We start from the raw sequence: 23,189 nt of genomic DNA, 5'->3' as shown, positions 1-23,189 counted from the left end.
TTTTCAGACCGATGAGCTTTGTAAAAATCGACGTGTTTCAGAAAGGCGGGGCATAGAGGAGAAACAATAATGTACAGTATGTGGAAAATAATGTGTTTTTGGAACCTTAAAACGCATAAACACATTTCATTACACCAAATACACAAAATAATGTTCTTTTAGCAGCATCATATGACCCCTTTAACAAAGATTTCACAAGGCTTCTATATTCTTAAATTCAAACGGTCTGTAATGCAAGTACAGGATGTAAAGGTTTTTCCAGCAGGTTGCACTTTAATCCTCATGTTCTCTTTAGGCTGCTGTTCACACGTCTAGACTTTCTCTAGTTTCCGCGGCCCCTCAGACGCCCCGGCTCGGCTCGTCATCAGAGCGGCGAGTGTTTCTGAAGAGATGGAGCTGAACTCGACTGAGAACGAGCTGTAAAACAGCAGCACGATGATGGCAAACATCCACTCCAATATAGCAGCCGCGTGCTGGAGAACAAAACTCTCCTGAATGAAAAACACACCGCCTGCAGGACAGCGTTAAGAAACTATACAGTCATATGGAGCAGTTTTATGAGTTTATGAGCACTGCATGTGGAGGATATTGAGTATGAGGGTGGTGAAGGCCAGTGCGGTGAACGTCAGCCGCAGATGAGACGTCTGGAAGTCTCTCGGCGTCTCGGCTGTGCGGTACGAGAGCAGCGTCTGCACGCACACAAACAGCAGACTGCCAGGGAAGACCAGACCCGCGCCCACATAATGAAGGACTTTAGCATGGTCCACCTGCAGAACACAGCACAGAGTCAACACAAGTTACAGGTTCAATCCCACTGCACACCTTTTTTTCAAATGTACAGTTTAGGTACCTTTAAGGTAATAATATGCACTATTTTTAGTGGGAAATAAGGTACAAAAGTGTACTTTTTAAAAGGCGAGACACTGCAGGTGAATAGGGTAAAAAAAACAACTAATAGTTATGGCCTTACTTACCCAGCTGATTGATTACATTGATAATTGCAAACATTTTTTGTATTACAAGTTTTCTAAAATGTTAGGTTTAAATATGCAAATGAGTCATTATTTAATGAAATATGCGCTAATTTGCATACATTTCTAGTACAAAAATCTAAACACTGGATGATGTCAGTTTCAAAATTCTTCTTTAATTTTTTTGACGTTAGAGTCAAAAGTTTTTACAAAAGTTCTCATTTTTGTCACTCCATAATTCAGAACGGACAGAAAACACTATATTTTCACAATTTTGGGGGGATTCAAATGTTGTATATAATCACAGAAATTGTGATATGAACAAATCCCTGTGTAAAAACCTTCAGGATATAGACTATAGGTATAAAAATGTAAAGTTTGGTGTGTGTACGTGCTACTGAAGTGTAGGAGAAAAAACTCATTTTGAGAAAACGGCCTTTAAAAAAAAAATGTATTATAACTGAAATCTATTGACACAAATAGATAAAGTGCTATAAAAGAAACACTTAACAGTGTCTTTTGGATGTTTTCTTTCCACTAGTCTGAAAAAACACTTTATGAAAAACCAAAAAGCCCAAAATCTCAAACTTGACAGGTGCATGAAAAAATTATTTTTCTCGCGGTCTTAGAAAACCTGGATATAAGAGGAGATTTCTAGACCTGAAAAAGTAAGACAAACTCATGGAAATTTATATTATCAATACAAATTTTATCAAGCTCTAAAATATTTTATTACATATTCTAAAAAAATTGGGGTAGAAACAATTTTCACTAAATTTTAAATAAATTTGCTACTAAATTTCACAAATAATTACAAATAAATGGCAAGTTATATATTGAATTAAACATAAAATTTTAAAGTAGAAAGACTGAAATAGTATTTACTTGTAAAATGTGCCCCGATATTTACAACTTTGAAATGAAAAAACAACTATATTTTTTTAGAGCAGAAATTTATATATTTTTTAAAGCCAATTACTTAAAAAAAATGACTAGAACATTCATGAATGAACATTCAGTTCTTAAAACTTCTTAAAACTTAACAGAATTGAATTATTTCAATTTTAATACTTTATAATTATTTTATTGAATTATTGTAATTTATTGGCACTCCTAGTTTCTGTAAATAAAGAGATAATTGAGCAGCAGAAGTCTCAGAAATATCTCTGAATACTGTCTTTGTCAATAACACACAAGTCTGTTGTGTTTATTTGATCATGCTGATAATAATATTACATAATATCTGCTGAAGCAAAGGAAAGCACACATTTATGGGCTTATTTAAAGCTCTAATAAACTATAGCAAATTGTGTTTGTTCTTGAGTCGATAAAAGTTGTAAGGCACAGGCAGAGATCTGGAGGAGACGCCTGAACAACGAGCAGCACTTCAGATGTTCCAGAACATACTATCAAATCATCTATTCTGGAGATTTCTTTTCATATGAATCCGCCAAATTAAACAAGAGTCCTAAAGGAGTTCAAACCATCATAATCCATTAAAATATGCTTCAAAATATTGAACCCTGCCGAATGTAGAGTATTAAAATAACAAATAACCAAAATAGTGTCTATGGAGAAATTCTCATATGAAAAGTGGAAGAAATTGCTGTGAATTGCTGCTTTGTTCTTATTTTCTTACTTGGAAGTTTCCCACAATCATGATTCCTGCAGCACAGAGCCATCCGGCAAACAGACCCTCAACGTTCAACACACTGTTGCTGTGCTTATGGATGAGCTGAGCGTAACGCAGCAGACCAATCACAATCACTGTAACACACAAAACAGAACAATCACAGTCACTGTAACACACGAAACACACCAATCAGTCACTGTAACACACGAAACACACCAATCAGTCACTGTAACACACGAAACACACCAATCAGTCACTGTAACACACGAAACACACCAATCAGTCACTGTAACACACGAAACACACCAATCAGTCACTGTAACACACGAAACACACCAATCAGTCACTGTAACACACGAAACACACCAATCAGTCACTGTAACACACGAAACACACCAATCAGTCACTGTAACACACGAAACACACCAATCAGTCACTGTAACACACGAAACACACCAATCAGTCACTGTAACACACGAAACACACCAATCAGTCACTGTAACACACGAAACACACCAATCAGTCACTGTAACACACGAAACACACCAATCAGTCACTGTAACACACGAAACACACCAATCAGTCACTGTAACACACGAAACACACCAATCAGTCACTGTAACACACGAAACACACCAATCAGTCACTGTAACACACGAAACACACCAATCAGTCACTGTAACACACGAAACACACCAATCAGTCACTGTAACACACGAAACAGACCCATCACAGTCACTGTAACACGTGAAACAGATTAATCACAGTCACTGTAACACACGAAACAGAGCAATCACAATAACTGTAACACGTGAAACAGATTAATCACAGTCACTGTAACACACGAAACACACCAATCACAGTCCCTGTAACACACGAAACACACCAATCACAGTCCCTGTAACACACGAAACACACCAATCACAGTCCCTGTAACACACGAAACACACCAATCACAGTCCCTGTAACACACGAAACACACCAATCACAGTCCCTGTAACACACGAAACACACCAATCACAGTCCCTGTAACACACGAAACACACCAATCACAGTCCCTGTAACACACGAAACACACCAATCACAGTCCCTGTAACACACGAAACACACCAATCACAGTCCCTGTAACACACGAAACACACCAATCACAGTCCCTGTAACACACGAAACACACCAATCACAGTCCCTGTAACACACGAAACACACCAATCACAGTCCCTGTAACACACGAAACACACCAATCACAGTCCCTGTAACACACGAAACACACCAATCACAGTCCCTGTAACACACGAAACACACCAATCACAGTCCCTGTAACACACGAAACACACCAATCACAGTCCCTGTAACACACGAAACACACCAATCACAGTCCCTGTAACACACGAAACACACCAATCACAGTCCCTGTAACACACGAAACACACCAATCACAGTCCCTGTAACACACGAAACACACCAATCACAGTCCCTGTAACACACGAAACACACCAATCACAGTCCCTGTAACACACGAAACACACCAATCACAGTCCCTGTAACACACGAAACACACCAATCACAGTCCCTGTAACACACGAAACACACCAATCACAGTCCCTGTAACACACGAAACACACCAATCACAGTCCCTGTAACACACGAAACACACCAATCACAGTCCCTGTAACACACGAAACACACCAATCACAGTCCCTGTAACACACGAAACACACCAATCACAGTCCCTGTAACACACGAAACACACCAATCACAGTCCCTGTAACACACGAAACACACCAATCACAGTCCCTGTAACACACGAAACACACCAATCACAGTCCCTGTAACACACGAAACACACCAATCACAGTCCCTGTAACACACGAAACACACCAATCACAGTCCCTGTAACACACGAAACACACCAATCACAGTCCCTGTAACACACGAAACACACCAATCACAGTCCCTGTAACACACGAAACACACCAATCACAGTCCCTGTAACACACGAAACACACCAATCACAGTCCCTGTAACACACGAAACACACCAATCACAGTCCCTGTAACACACGAAACACACCAATCACAGTCCCTGTAACACACGAAACACACCAATCACAGTCCCTGTAACACACGAAACACACCAATCACAGTCCCTGTAACACACGAAACACACCAATCACAGTCCCTGTAACACACGAAACACACCAATCACAGTCCCTGTAACACACGAAACACACCAATCACAGTCCCTGTAACACACGAAACACACCAATCACAGTCCCTGTAACACACGAAACACACCAATCACAGTCCCTGTAACACACGAAACACACCAATCACAGTCCCTGTAACACACGAAACACACCAATCACAGTCCCTGTAACACACGAAACACACCAATCACAGTCCCTGTAACACACGAAACACACCAATCACAGTCCCTGTAACACACGAAACACACCAATCACAGTCCCTGTAACACACGAAACACACCAATCACAGTCCCTGTAACACACGAAACACACCAATCACAGTCCCTGTAACACACGAAACACACCAATCACAGTCCCTGTAACACACGAAACACACCAATCACAGTCCCTGTAACACACGAAACACACCAATCACAGTCCCTGTAACACACGAAACACACCAATCACAGTCCCTGTAACACACGAAACACACCAATCACAGTCCCTGTAACACACGAAACACACCAATCACAGTCCCTGTAACACACGAAACACACCAATCACAGTCCCTGTAACACACGAAACACACCAATCACAGTCCCTGTAACACACGAAACACACCAATCACAGTCCCTGTAACACACGAAACACACCAATCACAGTCCCTGTAACACACGAAACACACCAATCACAGTCCCTGTAACACACGAAACACACCAATCACAGTCCCTGTAACACACGAAACACACCAATCACAGTCCCTGTAACACACGAAACACACCAATCACAGTCCCTGTAACACACGAAACACACCAATCACAGTCACTGTAACACACGAAACAGAGCAATCACAATCACTGTAACACGTGAAACAGACCAATCTTCTATTTTTTTTCATAATTCTGAGTTTACATCTCAAAATTCTATTTTTTTCTTCATAAGTCTGAGTTTACATCTCAAAATTCTAACCTTTTTTTAATAATTCTGAGTTTACATCTCGAAATTCTATTATTTTTTTCATAATTCTGAGTTTACATCTCAAAATTCTAACCTTTTTTTTAATAATTCTGAGTTTACATCTCAAAATTCTAACCTTTTTTTTTATAATTCTGAGTTCACATCTCAAAATTCTGATTCTGACTTTTTTCTCAGAAGATGTAAACTCAAGTTTATACCTCACAATTTTGAGTTTACATCTTGCAATTCAGGTTTTTTTCCCCGCCATGGAATATAAAATTTAATAAAGTAATTGTGACTTTTTAATCTCAAAATTCTTTCTCAGAATTGCATGTTTATATATATATATAGGCGTCTCACCTGAACAAGGCCAGACATAATGACCAGAGCATGAGAGGCGTCCACAGGTCTAACTTCTGCCTGTCCTTCATAAAGACACATCCAAGAAATATAACTGCTGCATACGCACCCGACAGAACAAACGCTGTTTTCATTGAGTGTCTGTCTCACAATTCTGACTTTATATTTTGCAATTTATTTATTCATTTATTTGGAATCACTGGGAAAAGTCTGAATTGGGAGAAGTGCGTTAAAAAAGTCCGAATTGTGAGATAAAAAGTTTTTTTTTTCATTTGCTTCCATACTCCTCTCCCGCAAACAAGAGCAATAAAAAACAACAACAACAAACGGGGACTTTTATTTTGAAAAATAACAGTATTCTGTTTTATGTGCCGCTGCTGCGTCCTGCTTCATGCTTTACAATCACGCGGAAAGCTGCATAAACTCACTCGCTGCAAGTATGTCATGATGCATTTTGCAGCTAATATCAAGCTATATCCATTAAGCACTCTGACTCGTTTTAGCCGCACCAGAATCGCTGTGTTATAAGTTTCATAATTAACTGATGTCAGTGCATGTAAACACAAGCAGTCTGCCGCAAACCTCAAAAGCAGAAGCAGATGAAAGCACAAGCTCCTTCAGTTCCTGACATGTGTTTGTGTGCTGTGCTTGTTATCAGTGTGTGACGGATGTGGATTCTGATGGGCGTTGTTGTATCAAATGCTGATATTCGTTTGACTGAAGGCTCATTCAGCAGAACCTCCCTCTGGCGTTATTATTATTATTATTATTAAAGCACTGTCTGTTTCAGTGGTTATAGATGCCTGCAGAAATGAAAGTGCTACTTCTGAAAGAACCACGAGAGAGTGGAGATGAAGCAGACCCTTATATGAAGGTAAAGCTGATTCAGTGCTCTAATAAAACTCACAGGAAGTGCTTTGAGAGTGTAACTTTGTTGCTAAATTTAGCAACTTTTCAGACTTTTTCTTCCAGAAGCACCTAGCAACAAATGTAGCTATTTTTTAAATTAATTTAGCAACTTTTGATAAGTGACTCAAATGATAAAAAGGCACACATTTACCATCTAAATTACACAAAAAGAGAAATCCAAAGATGCCTAGCAGTACACACCTCACGTGAATTAAGTTAGCTTCTATTTTCAGTTGTTCAATTTAATAATAATAATGAATAATTGTTCATTTATGTTACACTTTGTTAGTAGCTTGTACTTGCGGTTGTTGATCAGTTAGTAAGAAAAATATCTACAAAAATGGAAAAGGTACTAGTAGTTTTCCAGGGCATTATCCGTTATCCATTAACCGTTGTAACCTGAAAACACAAATTATGTAATATAAAAATGCAGTGGAAAAATCAATACGGAAAATTCCTTCATTATTACATAGTAGCTTGTCTTAGAGTGTAATATACTAACTAACTACTTTTTTAATTGTTCAGAATGTGTAGTTTTAGTTATTTACTAGCTAACAAAATTAAAAAATGGTTATTTACATTTTAATATGCATTTATATTATTTTACAAACAAATCTACATTTAAGATTTGATTTGATGTAGCGACACAATTTTGCGTCGTGATTACGTAATGATGTCATTTAGCAACTTTTAGCAACAAATCAACCTTCCTTTAGCAGCTTCCCCTGAAAATGAGTTGGCAACAGTGTAACAATGTGGCTGTTTCTTTCAGGAATTGTCCTCTTGTGGACACACGGCTGCTTTGATTCCGGCTCTGTCCTTCAGATCTGTGTCTCTAAACGAGCTCTCCGAGCGGGTGAGTGTGGAAACCCGCTTCTGTAGTTGCCTGGTGTTGTTGTGGTTTGTTAGATATGAACTCTGTGTCCTTCTGTTGGGGAAACACCAGCTCTTTGAGCCCGAGAGGTTTGGAGGTCTGATCTTCAGCAGTCCCAGAGCCGTGGAGGCCGTGAAGAGCTGCTTAGACTCTCAGAGACACAGACACAGTGAGTCTGGATCAGCAGATGCTCACAGCCTTTGCAGTGGCTTTTGTTTTGTAGTTGATGAGTGATGCATGATTTCTTTGTTACAATGTCACAAAATTACATTTTCACAAAAAAGTAACTCTTCCATATGGGATTTGTAATGACCGACTGCAGTGTTATTTTTGTATCATTGAGTTAGCTTTAATAATATTTTGAATCAATTTTTATTTTTATATTTTCCATTTCCATTTTAGTTGTTTTGTTATGTGTTTTTGTAGTTTTTTTAACATATATAAATTAGTGCTATCAGACGATTAATTGCATCCAAAATAAAAGTTTTTGTTTACATAATATATGTGTGTGTACTGTGTATATTTATTATGTATATATAAATACACACACATGCATATTTAGAAAAAAAAATTCCATGTATTTACATGTATATATTTATATTCATATAATATATATAAATATATTTAATATATAAACACAACATATTTTTCTTAAATATATACATGCATGTGTGTGTATTTATATATATATATATATATATATATACATAATAAATATACACAGTACACACACATATATTATGTAAACAAAAACTTTTATTTTGGATGCGATTAATCGTTTGACAGCACTAATATAAATGTATAGTTTTTATTAAATTAATTAAATAAAAAATTGGTTAATTTTCATTTACAATAAACATTTAAGTTACACGTACAAAATATGATACTATTGTACAATTAAAATAGAATATATAACGGTTCTGTTTACAAAACTGATTAAAAACATAAAAAGCAAAACACTCATAAATGCTTTACAACAAAAACAAACTAACTAACTAGCTAGCTAACTACCTAACTAACTAACTAACTAAATAACTAAATGCATACTGTGAAAGGAGAGTGATTAACTTTGCATTTATAATTTGTGGTTTGTTACATATATAACAGATTTTCATTGAGTTTCCCACAAGTCTCTCAATTCTGACTTTATATCTTGCTGTTTATTTATTTGGAATCGCTGGGAAAAATCAGAATTGTGAAGTTTCAGCTTAGAATTCCGAGAAAAAAAATCCGAATTGTGAGATAAAAAGTCACAATTATCTTTTTTTTTCTGTATAGTTTTTATTAATTTCAGTTTTAGTTTTAGTTCATTTTAAAATTAAACCAAATTAAAATGAGGAATGTTGCAATGGCAGCTAGCTGAAATAAAAATGTTTTTTATATTTTAGTTTCAGCTAACGGTTTTGTTTTTTTCAAGTAACAAAAATGTTCTTTTAATGGTTTTAATTTTAGTTTCAGTTTTAGTTTCAGCTAACTATATTGAACTACAGTATAAGTTATAATATGAATTATTAGTATAATATGAGTTATTAGTTTAGTGTGGAGGGATCATTTCAAAAGTGTTAATAATCTTTCAGTTGTAGAAACTTATAAAACGGGTTCTCAAATTCTCAAACATTAAAGCAGCACTATGTAATTTTTTAATGAGCGAGTACATCATGAATTCATCTTCCAAACCGCGTTTTTGTCTTATTCCGAATAACTACGGTACACTTATAATAAGTACTTATATTCGGACTATTATATGTAGCCTGGTCACCGCTGCGGAGTAACACATACCTGCGTGAATCGCCAGAGACATACACTTAGAGAAGTAGCTCCGGTTGGAATGTTCTTCCGCGGGATGTGTGCAGTTCTGTTTATTAACCGCTAGAGCGCCAACAGTTACATAGTGCTGCTTTAAAGCAGTATTTCGGCGCAAGCAACTGCAAAATCATGGGTTCGATTCGCAGGAAAGGCATGAACTGAAAAAAAGTTTAGCTTGGATGCAATGATAAAAGCGTCTGTCAAATGCACGCATGCAAATATAAATGCAACTGTCTGTATGAGGAAAAAAAGTAAGTGCTCACAGTTATCTCGCCACTTTTAATAATTTTTCCTCATATCAGGTCAAAGTTAAAAAATAGTTAGATGCACGATTAAAATGATAAAGATGTTTTTAGGAGCATTAATGCTTTATTTTGCATTTTATGCACTTATGCAATTTATGCTGATTCTCTAATGTTTGTATTCTACAGAATGGGACACAGTGAAAGAGAAATGGAATGAAAAGTCAGTTTATGTGGTTGGCAAAGCGACAGCATCTTTAGGTATGAAACTGATTCTGTTCATTTCAGCTGAACACGAGGAGCTCTGATGGATCAGGAGGTTATGAGACAGTATTTTACCGTCTGTGCTTCAACACAATGGCAGCACATCAGAAGCTTTCTCACACACGGCTGGGATTCACACGTCCCTGATGAGTGTTTTAAGTTCGCGGCTGTTAATGAAGGAGGTGTGTGTTTGTGGCTGAAGTCAGCTGAGTAAATCTGCTCACACCTGCCTGATGTTCTGAACACACCTGTGCATCGTCACAGCCAGATGAGAGTCACCTTCCTCTCTCATCCTCATCGTCTGTTCTTTGTGTCTCTCTGCATTTCTTTTCTCTCTATTTGTATGTTTAAAATCTACTTTTTTTTAAAGAACAAGCACGTGTCATATTTTGCCCCAAAACCAGAAGAATAAATGTTATGTTTGTGTGTATGTATACACCTCATTCTCAGCTGTGCCTCGAAACTGCCATGTATATTATATAATTATTAATAAATGTGACTAAACATAGGCTTAATTGTCATTATGCATTATGCAAAGTATAATTAAAAATGTATTCCTTTGTGCTGAAATATGACCCGGACATGTCTTCATGAGAGTCACACTTATAAATGCAAAATCATATTTACAGTCAGCATTCCCAGTAAACCGAACAGTTGCATGTAATTTTAATAACGCTTTCAGTTGCTGTTTTCTGCTGAAATGTTCAGTTGCAGATTTGGGTCTGAATCCGCTGGGAGAAGATACTGGAACCGCAGACGCTCTCGCTCTGCTCATCCTACAGAGTATGACCCTTTCATATATTACTCTCTCTCATATTTTCATAAGATGAGTCTTTGTTAATGCTGTGTTTTGTTAAATGCAGGAGAAAATCTAGAGATTCTGCCACTTTTCTTTCCCTGCGGCTCCATCAAACGTGAAGTCCTGCCCACCGCGCTCCGAAAGAACCGTGAGATGATTTATTATTCAAACATTTACAAACCATTTCAGAGCATTTACAGATATTAAAGATGCAACATGTGTCATGAAAACTCATTAATGTTTTTTAATGCAGTGAATATTTCATTGTTGTTGTTGTTTTTTAGGGTTTCATTTCACCCCAAAATAAAAAGGAAAAAGATATTAAATTATATTGTCAAAAATATACACTGCTGTTGAAAAGTTTGGGATCAGTAAGAATTTTCATGTTTTTTAAAGAAGTTTTTATGCTAATCAAAGCTGCATTTATTTAAACAAAAATACAGAAAAAACTGTAAAATTGTGAAATATTATTGCAATTTAAAATAACAGTTTTCTGTTTTAATATACTTTAAACTGTAATGTATTTCTGTGATGCGCAGCTGTATTTTCAGCATCATTGCTCCAGTCTTCAGTGTCACATGATCTTCAGAAATCATTCTAATATGCTGATTTATTATCAATGTTGGAAACAGTTTTGCTGCTTCATATTTTTTTGGAACCTGTGATACTTTTTTCAGGATTCACAGATGAATAAAGTTTAAAAGAACAGCATTTATTCAAAATAAAAATCTTTTTGTAACAATATACACTACAGTTAAAATTTCTATTTTTGAAAGAAATTAATACTTTTATTCAGCAAAGATGTGTTAAATTGATAAAAAAGTGATAGTAAAGACTTATATTGTTAAAAAAGATTTCTGTTTTGAATAAATGCTGTTCTTTTCAACTTGTTATTCATCAAAGAATCCTGAAAAAAGTATCACGGGTACAAAACAACATGTGACACTGAAGACTGGAGTAATGATGCTGAAAATACAGCTTTGATCACAGAAATAAATTACACTTTAACAGATATTCACATAGAAAACAGCTGTTTTACATTACAATAATATTTCACAATTTTACATTTTTTTCAGTATTTTTAATCAAATAAATGCAGCCTTGATGAGCAGAAAAGACTTCTTTAAAAAGTAATAAAAATCTTACTGATCCCAAACTTTTGAACGGCAGTGTATATTATATTATATTATATTTATTACATTACATTACATTACATTACATTATTTAAACTGAAACGCCAGAATGAAGCTTTCTGTTTGCAAAATGATGTCTCATTTATTTGTTATGACTATGGGGTAAAATATGACCCTGACATGCACATTTGAGGGGTTTTGTAATAAAATAATCCTAGAAATGAGTTTCTTCTTGCATTTGAATCAGTATTCCTTTATCGTTGTGGTTTCTCTGTCAGATATTCCTCTGGAGACACTGACCGTCTATCAGACATCTGAACATCCTGATCTGCAGAAGAACATCACTGACTATTTCACTCAGCAGGTGTGTGTGTGTGTGTGTGTGTGTGTGTGTGTGTGTACTGGGAGACTGAGTGCAGTGGTCTTGTGCGTATATCAGTGTCATATAAGAGCATCAGCAGGAAGGGAGCGGGTGTTGAGTGTGTGTGTGAGAGAGAGAGTGTGAGTGTGTGTGTGTGTGTGTGTGTCAGATATCACACATCTGTCTGTTCATGATAGTGCTGTTACTCACCTGTGTGAGTGTGTGTTGTTTTCAGGGCGTCCCGGCGAGCGTGGCGTTCTTCAGCCCATCCGGAGTGAGGTTCTGTTTGGATTTGGTGAAAAGACTCTCCGGATCTCAGCTGGAGCAGATAAAGGTACAACACACAGCATAGCTGCATCTTTCACTCGGATGAATCAGATTCAGAGAATATAGAATCATTATATTATATATCATTTATAATCAATGTGTTCTTCAGTTTGCGTCGATTGGACCGACCACGGCAGACGCGCTGCAGTCGCACGGACTGACGGTCAGCTGCTGCGCTGAGAAACCCACAGCCAAACACCTCGCCGCCGCCATCACACACGCCTTCACACCTGACCTCTGACCTCTGACCTCTGACCGCAAGAGACGAGCAGAGGAGAGCTTGGGAAGCTTTTGCAATAGATATTACATTTTAAATAAATGATTGCATTAATAACTCACTTACATACAGACATCTGTATCTGTTTTGCGGCTGTATATGTTTATGCATCAGAATCATCAGTGCTGCACCTGAAGCAACTTCTTTTTTCTGATTTACGCTCAGTTTTGTTTGTAGGAATCTCCTGATCTGTGTTTTATGTTGAATATGAGTAACTTTCAGTGTGATGTTATCAATGTGAAATGGTGGCTGGAATGTTATTTCTGCTGTAATAACTGAAGGACTTTTATTTGCATTATTTGGAATTGAAATATAAAATAAAAATTGAAATTAATTGTTTACATTCTCCTCAATTAATGTTGATGGGCAGCATTTTAAATTACATTTACCTTTTTAATTACATATATAATTATTTTAATTTATTATAGTGTAATTATATTCGTTTGTATATTCTCAGTGTTGTTGGGTAGAATTTTAAATAAATTTAAAATATTACATTTTTAGTTACATTTATAAATATTTAAATAATACAGTTATTTTCAAGTGTATATTCTCCTCAATGTTGAGTATAATGTTAAATTTTTGATTATTTGTAATTATTTTTATTTATTAAATAATATGATTATTTTCAAGTGTATATTCTCAATGTTGATGAGCAAAAAAATTTAAACATTTTAAATTACATTTAATAAAAATAATTATAATTTTTAATAATATATTTGATTTAATATAATTATTTTAATTTTATTTAAATATTATTTTCAAGTGTACATTCTACTAAGTGTTGATGAGCAGAAATTTAAATTATAAATAAATTATTTTAATTTTAATTTATTTTCAAGTGTATATACTCAATGTTGATGGGCAGAGTTTTAAATAACTAAAATTAGTTTAAATTACATTTACATATTTTTTTATTGAAATTCAAAGATGTTTATTAATGTGTAAAATGTGTTTTACGGCTGAAATCAGGCGCATCAGTGGTGCAGGTGAGCGCAGGTGTGATGATGACACAGGTGAGTGTGTTTCTCAGGCAGGTGTGAGTCGCGTGGCTTCAGCTGAGCAGCTTTATTCACCTGTCTCTCTCTCTGCTTCGCTTATTTTTATGGCGAAGTAACCCGGCTGTTTCACACAGAGGCTCGAGCGCGTCGCTATAAAGCGCGTGGAGTTCACGCTCACTCACTCAGTGCAGGACAGACGCGCAGCGGAGCTTTAACGATGCTGGCTGTGATCCGGCTGATCTTCATCCTCCGGACCGTCATCTTCATCCTCAGCGCGGAGAAAGTCTTCCACAGCAGAGATCATTCCGATGCGATGAACGACATCCGTCAGGCGGAACTTATCACGGACACCGACACTGCACAGGTCTCTATCTATCTATCGTCAGTCTCTCTCTGGACCTTCAGGAGGGAGGAACCACGTCCAGATCCGGCAGCCCTGATCTCCGGTTCATCTCGGCCCTGAAGGAGTTCCAGCAGGTGTCCGGTCTGCCCGTCACAGGTGTGTTTGATGACGCCACCAAAGCAGCCATGAATAAACCCAGGTGTGGTGTCCCGGACCGGGATGAGGAGCTAGAGTCTCCCGAACAAGTGTTCGAGTCCAACAGCACCACAACACACACTCACACTGATGCTGCAGTGAATGCCAGTGATGCAGCCAATAATACTGAACCTCATGTGCGGAAACAGCGCCACCTGGCGGCGCTTCTGAGGAGCAGGAGGAGGAGAGACGCAAGCGCCTGGACGGGACACATGGCCTTCTCTAAGAGCCTCCTGAAGTGGCGTCTGATGGGAGAAGGTTACAGCAGTCAGCTGTCCATCGACGAGCAGAAGTACATCTTCAGACTGGCCTTCCGCATGTGGAGCGAAGTCTCTCCGCTGCAGTTCGTGGAGGACACTCACTCGCCTCTGGAGGACATCGACATCCGACTGGGCTTCGGGACAGGTCAGTTCAACATTAACAGCATTAAAATAAGAGACCTTGCATTTTTTTTTCAAAGCAAAAATGAATGAACGGCCCCTAGCGGGATCATCACCGACCCTCTGCTGCCCCCTGCAGGTCGTCATCTGGGCTGCTCTCAGCGGTTTGACGGCGCGGGGCGAGAGTTCGCTCACGCCTGGTTCCTCGGGGACATTCATTTCGATGATGATGAACATTTCACCGTCCCAAACATGGGCAGCGGGATCAGTCTTCTCAAGGTAACGCGAGAGCACACACAAAACTACAAAACACACCAGACGAGGCTCACTTACACTTAAAGGGTTAAACTAAAATTGCACTGTACATTTTTTTTTTAATTTTTAAAAATTGTTTCAAGTTTAATTGGTAACATTGCATACGCAGACATACACAGTACGACGTGTAGTGAAATGCTTGATACGACTCTCTGCACAGAATGCAGTAAAATTATAGATAGATAGGAATAAAAATAAGAAGTAAAATAAAATGTGACCCTGGAGCACAAAACCAGTCATTAGGGTCAATTTTTTTGAAATTGAGATTTGTGCATCATCTGAAAGCTGAATAAATAAGCTTTCCATTGATGTATGGTTTGTTAGGATAGGACAATATTTGAAAATCTGGAATCTGAGGGTGCAAAAAAATCTAAATATTGAGAAAATCATCTTTAAAGTTGTCCAAATGAAGTTCTTAGCAATGCATATTACTAATCAAAAATTAAGTTTTGATATATTTACGGTAGGAAATTTACTAAATATCTTCATGGAACATGATCTTTACTTAATATCCTAATGATTTTTGGCATAAAAGAAAAATGTATAATTTTGACCCATACAATGTATTGTTGGCTATTGCTACAAATATACCCCAGCGACTTAACACTGCTTTTGTGCTGCAGGCTCACATTTGAAATCTGAAAACTTAAGATTAAGAAAATAGGAATTTAAAAAAGATTAGGAATTAAGATAATTATATTATAATAAATATAATTATACAATATATTGTTTCAATAAATTGCATCGTAAAATAATTTTAATTTTCAGACTTTGTCATGTCAATGTTTGTGCATATTGGTGGGTCTGCAGTTTTGTAATAATAATCCATTTTTGATGTTTGAGTAGGTTTAGGATTTTTTTAGACATTTTTTGCATGTAAAAATCTTACATTTTGTAAGGTCACCAATACAATGTAAAAGAAGCACTGATTAAAAAAAAATAAAAAATAAATGCTCACTGACATCAATGATGCAGAAAATTAAATACAATGCAAAACTCAAGTAATCATGTTTTTATTATTGCAATCTCTGAAACAGACGCTTGTTCATCTCTGATCTGAATCTCTGAGCTGAATCACTTATCTGAATCTCTAAACTGAATCTCTGATGTGAATCTCTGTTCTGAATCTCTGTTCTGAATCACTGATGTGAATCTCTGATCTGAATCTCTGACCTGAATCACTGCTTTGAATCTCTGACCTGAATTACTGCTCTGATTCACTGATGTGAATCTCTGATATGAATCTCTGATCTGAATTGCTGATGTGCATCTCTGATCTGAATCACTGACCTGAATCACTGATCTGAATCACTGATCTGAATCTCTGATCTAAATCTCTGATCTGAATCACTGATCTGAATCTCTGATCTGAATCTCTGATCTGAATCACTGATGTGAATCAGTGATCTGAATCTCTGATCTGAATCACTCATTTGAATCACTGATGTGAATCTCTGATGTGCATCACTGATCTGAATCTCTGATCTGAATTGCAAATGTAAATCTCTGACCTGAATCGCCGATCTGAATCGCTGATGTGAATCACTGATCTGAATCTCTGACCTGAATCTCTGACCTGAATCACTGATCTGAATCTCTGATCTGAATCACTGACCTGAATCACTCATTTGAATCACTGATGTGAATCTCTGATGTGCATCACTGATCTGAATCTCTGATCTGAATTGCAAATGTAAATCTCTGACCTGAATCGCCGATCTGAATCGCTGATGTGAATCACTGATCTGAATCTCTGACCTGAATCTCTGACCTGAATCACTGATCTGAATCTCTGATCTGAATCACTGACCTGAATCACTCATTTGAATCACTGATGTGAATCTCTGATGTGCATCACTGATCTGAATCTCTGATCTGAATCACTGACCTGAATCACTCATTTGAATCACTGATGTGAATCTCTGATGTGCATCACTGATCTGAATCTCTGATCTGAATCACTGACCTGAATCACTGACCTGAATCTCTGATCTGAATCACTGACCTGAATCACTGATCTGAATCTCTGATATGAATCACTGATCTGAATCACTGATGTGAATCACTGATCTGAATCTCTGATCTGAATCACTCATTTGAATCACTGATGTGAATCTCTGATGTGAATCACTGACCTGAATCTCTGACCTGAATCGCCGATCTGAATTGCTGATTTGAATCACTGATGTGAATCTCTGATCTGAATCACTGAGTGTAGCTTGTCGTGTGTTTCATTCAGGTAGCGGTTCATGAGATCGGTCACGTTTTAGGGCTTCCTCACATCTACCGGTCCGAATCCATCATGCAGCCCAGTTACCTTCCTCAGGACGCCGGCTTTGAGATCGATTGGATGGACCGGAAATCTATTCAAAGCCTGTACGGTGAGCACTACATTTATAATATTATTATATATATGCATTATTATATTATTATTATATATATGCAGAAAATGATGCCTATTTTTAAGATTTCTACACGTTATGAGACAGTTTTCATAACAAACACATTTTCAACCCAAATTGTCATTACTATTATGTATACAGTAGCCTAAGTACAGTATGCAATATTATAGTATTTGTTGTACATGTGTGGTTGTTATGCATAAATGACAATGAGATTTTTTTTTATATTACACTAATGAGAATTTGAGTTGGAAATGTCTTTGATTGTCATGAATATAATCCCACAATGCAAACAAAACATGCTTCGTTTTCTTACAACATAAATAGAAATGTAATTGGTTTTGTGTGTGTTTTCTGTCAGGTGTGTGTAAGGGCCGCTTCAGCACCGTGTTTGATTGGATCAGGAAGGAGCAGACGCCGTACGGCGAGGTCGTGGTGCGTTTTAACACCTACTTCATGCGTGACGGCTGGTACTGGCTCTATGAGAACCGTAATAACCGGACGCGCTACGGGGACCCGGTGGCGGTGCAGGTGGGCTGGCACGGGCTGCCCTCCAGCGGCGTGGACGCTTACGTTCACGTGTGGAACCGCAAAACAGACGCTGTTTACTTCTTTAAAGGTATTTATTTACTTACTATGAGTTTATTCATATGCCTCTGAGACAGTACAAAAGTACAATCTTAGCTGAAAGACTAAAAGAGATGCATTGCTCATAGACAGCACAAGAACAAGCTTATTTGCATCTCAAAAAGAAAACTCTGTGTGAACAGCTAACAGTGTACTTTTGTAACAGTACATTTGCAGTTTACATATTTTACATGTATTTTGCATTGTTTTGCATTGCATTTTGTATTTTTGCAGTGTTTTTTGCCCATTATTTTGCATTGTACATTTGTATTTTGCAGGGATTTTTTTATATACATATTGTACATTTGTATTTAGCGTTTTTTTATTTTTTTTTTTACATATTTTGCATATTTTATTTTTGTATTTTGCGGTTAGTTTATTTATTTATTTATTACATATTTCATGTTTATATTGTGCATTATTTTGCATTGCACATTTGTGTATTGCAGTAATTTTTTTTACATATTTTGCATATTTTATATTTGTATTTTGCATTGTATATTTTTATTTTGCAGTTTTTTTTGCATATTTTACATTTGCATTATTTTGCATTGTACATTTTTTTGTTGCATTTTTTAAAACATATTTTACATTTGCATTCTGCATAATTTTGCATTGTACATTTGTATTTTGCGGTTATTTTATTTATTTATTTATTACATATTTCATGTTTATATTATGCATTATTTTGCATTGCACATTTGTGTATTGCGTTTTTTTTGTTTGTTTTTTTTTACATATTTTGCTTATTTTATATTTGTTTTTTGCATTGTATATATTTATTTTGCATGTTTTTTTTTGTGCATATTTTACATTTGCATTATTTTGCATTGTACATTTTTTTTGTTGCATTTTTTAAAACATATTTTACATTTGCATTCTGCATAATTTTGCATTGCACATTTGTATTTTGCAGTTTTTTGCATTGTGCATTTGTATTTTGCATGGTCCTTATTAACTTATTAGATTTAATCAATTAATAATGATATATTTAATTCAATATTTAATGATTCAGCACTGTAACATGTTTTTTTTTAAATTCAGAATTGCATACTACTGTACCGAAGTGCATACTACACTATTTCTCCAGTAGTTTAGATGTTTGCATGTATGAATTGATGTTATGTTGTGATGTTTCAGGTGTGCAGTACTGGCGTTATGACAGTGAGAACGATCAGGTGTTCACTGAAGACTCAGACGGCCGCTCGTATCCTCGTCTGATCTCTGAAGGCTTTCCCGGCGTGTCTGGACCAGTGGACACTGCATACTACGACCGGAGGGATGCTCACATCTACTTCTTCAAGGGCTCACAGGTAACAGCTGCTAATATTCATGCAAGATGAAAAATAAATGACAAACTAGATAGTTCGAGTGTCCAATGAGATTTAGTAGGACGATAGTAATTGCACAATATTAATTTGCAGGTGTTCAGGTTTGATGTGCGCGCGAACCGCTTGGCTTCTTCTTCCCCACAAAAAATCACAGAGGTGTTTCCCGCCATTGTCCCCGGTAACCATCCCGTCAGTAACCTGGACGCTGCGTATTTCTCATACTCACACAACACGGTGTTCCTGCTGAAGGGCTCGTGGTTCTGGCGGATGGTGAGCGGCAGAGATCGCAGACGGAGCGTCTCGCTGCCACCAAACAGCCTGATGCCCCGCAGAGACGTGGAGCAGCAGTGGTTCGACATCTGTGACGTTCACCAGAGCTCTCTGAGAACCGCGCGCAGATGATGAGGTCAGCTGAGATCTGATCTCAGATCAGCCTCATACTGTATGAGGAAGGCTGCAGCAGATTTTATACCAGCAGGAACTGAACGAACGCTGAGAGCATGAGGACATTCATCTGAATCTGGGATTCCCAGATGAGCTCAAATATATAATTGAAGTCTCCTGAGGTTTAAGTAAAAAAAAATAGTTCACCCAAAAATGAACATGTGCTGAAAACATGCTCACCCTCAGATCATCCGAGATCAGGATGAGTTTGTTTCTTCATCAGATTTGTAGAAATGTAGCATTGCATCACTGTCTCAGCAATGGATGCTCTTCCAGCATTAAGACGTTTTTAACTCAAATACATAGAGTCCATAATCCATAATAACGCTTCCTCCAGTGAAAAAGTGCATCTGCTGTTGTCTCTCACATCAAAATCCAGCCACATATTAGTTTAGAGCTGTTTAAACGCTGCTTGATCTGTGCAGATTTCTCTCCTGATTCACACCAGAACACTTTTTCACTGGAGGAAGCGTTATTATGGATTATGGACTCAATGTATTTGAGTTAAAAACGTCTTAATGCTGTATTAGTTTCAGCTTTTGTCTTCTCCAGATGTTAACTGATGGACTGGAGTGCTGTGGATTACTTGTGGATCACTGAAATAATTTAATTTGTCAGTCATCTATATTTTTTGTGTTCCTCTATAGTTAGATATTTATTAATGCAGTGCAACAAGATTTGACAAAAACATGTATTTATTTATACTGTTTGCTGGAATATGCCTCTATATTCATTCCATAAGTTATTTGGTAACACTTTACAATAAGGATAATTAGTTAGCTACTTTAGTTAACATGAACTAAGAATGAACAATACTTCAACAGCATTTATTAATCTTATGTTAATTTCAACATTTACTAATGCATTATTAAAATCAAAAGTTGTGAATGAACATGAACTAGCAATGAATGACTGTATGTTCATTAACTAACATTAACAAAGATTAATAAATACTGTAATAAATGTATTGTTCATTGTTCAATCAAGTTAGTTAATACATTAACTAATGGAACCTTATTGTAAAGTGTTACCAGTGATTTAATATTTGTTATTATTTGTTTGTTATAAACATGTTCATTCAGAATAAACTTCAAATTTTCACCATTTTTTGGTTGTTTTATGTTTTGTGTGTGTGTGAGAGAGTGAGAGAGTGAGAGTGTGTGTGTGTGTGTGTGTGTGTGAGAGAGAGTGTGTGTGTGTGTGAGTGAGTGAGTGAGTGAGTGAGTGAGTGAGTGAGTGAGTGAGTGAGTGAGTGAGTGAGTGAGTGAGTGAGTGAGTGAGTGAGTGAGTGAGTGAGTGAGTGAGTGAGTGAGTGAGTGAGTGAGTGAGTGAGTGAGTGAGTGAGTGAGTGAGTGAGTGAGTGAGTGAGTGAGTGAGTGAGTGAGTGAGTGAGTGAGTGAGTGAGTGAGTGAGTGAGTGAGTGAGTGAGTGAGTGAGTGAGTGAGTGAGTGAGTGAGTGAGTGAGTGAGTGAGTGAGTGAGTGAGTGAGTGAGTGAGTGAGTGAGTGAGTGAGTGAGTGAGTGAGTGAGTGAGTGAGTGAGTGAGTGAGTGAGTGAGTGAGTGAGTGAGTGAGTGAGTGAGTGAGTGAGTGAGTGAGTGAGTGAGTGAGTGAGTGAGTGAGTGAGTGAGTGAGTGAGTGAGTGAGTGAGTGAGTGAGTGAGTGAGTGAGTGAGTGAGTGAGTGAGTGAGTGAGTGAGTGAGTGAGTGAGTGAGTGAGTGAGTGAGTGAGTGAGTGAGTGAGTGAGTGAGTGAGTGAGTGAGTGAGTGAGTGAGTGAGTGAGTGAGTGAGTGAGTGAGTGAGTGAGTGAGTGAGTGAGTGAGTGAGTGAGTGAGTGAGTGAGTGAGTGAGTGAGTGAGTGAGTGAGTGAGTGAGTGAGTGAGTGAGTGAGTGAGTGAGTGAGTGAGTGAGTGAGTGAGTGAGTGAGTGAGTGAGTGAGTGAGTGAGTGAGTGAGTGAGTGAGTGAGTGAGTGAGTGAGTGAGTGAGTGAGTGAGTGAGTGAGTGAGTGAGTGAGTGAGTGAGTGAGTGAGTGAGTGAGTGAGTGAGTGAGTGAGTGAGTGAGTGAGTGAGTGAGTGAGTGAGTGAGTGAGTGAGTGAGTGAGTGAGTGAGTGAGTGAGTGAGTGAGTGAGTGAGTGAGTGAGTGAGTGAGTGAGTGAGTGAGTGAGTGAGTGAGTGAGTGAGTGAGTGAGTGAGTGAGTGAGTGAGTGAGTGAGTGAGTGAGTGAGTGAGTGAGTGAGTGAGTGAGTGAGTGAGTGAGTGAGTGAGTGAGTGAGTGAGTGAGTGAGTGAGTGAGTGAGTGAGTGAGTGAGTGAGTGAGTGAGTGAGTGAGTGAGTGAGTGAGTGAGTGAGTGAGTGAGTGAGTGAGTGAGTGAGTGAGTGAGTGAGTGAGTGAGTGTGTGTCTCCACACCTGTCTACAATCACATCGAATGAATGAATGATTTTCATTACTGATTTTTAATACCAAAGACAGCTGCTTAACAGGCTTTCAGTTTAATTGCTTTCCTAGTACTGAACCTTTCAAACTCTATTAGAGCTGATATTTATAGTACATGACTATAACACATTACTGTATATATACTGTACTTATATCATTCTCTGCAGATGTCCTGTACGATCACATGTGACAAGAAATGGAATTATAATTTACTATTTAATTTTTTAATTGATTACAAGAAATCAGTTCACAGGTGTTTAAATCTGCAGTGGTGATTCTCTGTTTAGCTTAAACAAAAACCCTTCATTACAACAATCAATCATTTATGCATGCACTAATTTATGAAGCTCTAACAACTTGTGCATATTAATAAACTCATACTGAGTTAGTGACACTTTATACAAGGGCTAAAACCATAAAAATGCATTACAAAACTTGAACTAAAAATAAAATAAAAACCTAAACCTATTTCATTTCCGAAAGTTGCCAGTGCAACTTTTCTCATTTTCATTTAGTTTATCTTGATTAATCAAAAACGAATAAAAATGACAAAAACGCACAACAAAATTACTAAAAGTTTCAAATTAAAATAAACCAGAAAATATACTAATCCATAAT

General features: G+C 37.2%; 3 protein-coding genes across 4 annotated transcripts; 2 read left to right on the top strand and 1 right to left on the bottom strand.

Annotated features, from left to right (window-relative positions):
- Window positions 1-311: 311 nt before the first annotated feature.
- Window positions 312-3,334, bottom strand: LOC107715471 (transmembrane protein 150A). Its single transcript, XM_016521626.1, has 4 exons — window positions 3,331-3,334; window positions 2,611-2,738; window positions 590-767; window positions 312-511 (listed from the first exon to the last, which is right to left on the bottom strand). The coding sequence occupies exons 1-4, from the start codon at window positions 3,332-3,334 to the stop codon at window positions 312-314; spliced, it is 510 nt and encodes a 169-aa protein (XP_016377112.1).
- Window positions 3,335-6,455: 3,121 nt separating this feature from the next.
- uros (uroporphyrinogen III synthase) lies at window positions 6,456-13,414 on the top strand. 2 transcript variants are annotated; one of them, XM_016521392.1, is made up of 10 exons: window positions 6,456-6,543; window positions 6,897-6,980; window positions 7,788-7,871; window positions 7,962-8,058; window positions 10,127-10,198; window positions 10,910-10,984; window positions 11,065-11,148; window positions 12,412-12,497; window positions 12,730-12,828; window positions 12,931-13,414. In XM_016521392.1, the coding sequence occupies exons 2-10, from the start codon at window positions 6,906-6,908 to the stop codon at window positions 13,060-13,062; spliced, it is 804 nt and encodes a 267-aa protein (XP_016376878.1). In that variant the 5' UTR covers window positions 6,456-6,543; window positions 6,897-6,905; the 3' UTR covers window positions 13,063-13,414. The 2 variants fall into 2 exon arrangements, with proteins under 2 accessions (XP_016376878.1, XP_016376870.1); XM_016521384.1 differs by having other exon boundaries at window positions 6,765-6,980.
- A 797-nt stretch (window positions 13,415-14,211) lies between these two features.
- mmp21 (matrix metallopeptidase 21) lies at window positions 14,212-20,280 on the top strand. The gene is given in 7 exon segments (XM_016521684.1): window positions 14,212-14,479; window positions 14,482-15,042; window positions 15,157-15,296; window positions 17,572-17,713; window positions 18,096-18,353; window positions 19,502-19,674; window positions 19,786-20,280. Coding segments are annotated over 7 exon segments (1,746 nt in total). The 5' UTR covers window positions 14,212-14,316; the 3' UTR covers window positions 20,095-20,280.
- The last annotated feature ends 2,909 nt before the right edge of the window (window positions 20,281-23,189 follow it).

This window comes from Sinocyclocheilus rhinocerous, unplaced genomic scaffold, assembly GCF_001515625.1.
Source record: "Sinocyclocheilus rhinocerous isolate Xijiao unplaced genomic scaffold, SAMN03320098_v1.1 scaffold852, whole genome shotgun sequence".
In the NCBI taxonomy this organism is placed as follows: Eukaryota; Metazoa; Chordata; class Actinopteri; order Cypriniformes; family Cyprinidae; genus Sinocyclocheilus; species Sinocyclocheilus rhinocerous.
Note: the sequence above shows the minus strand (reverse complement) of the source record. Positions and strands in the feature narration are given on the sequence as shown.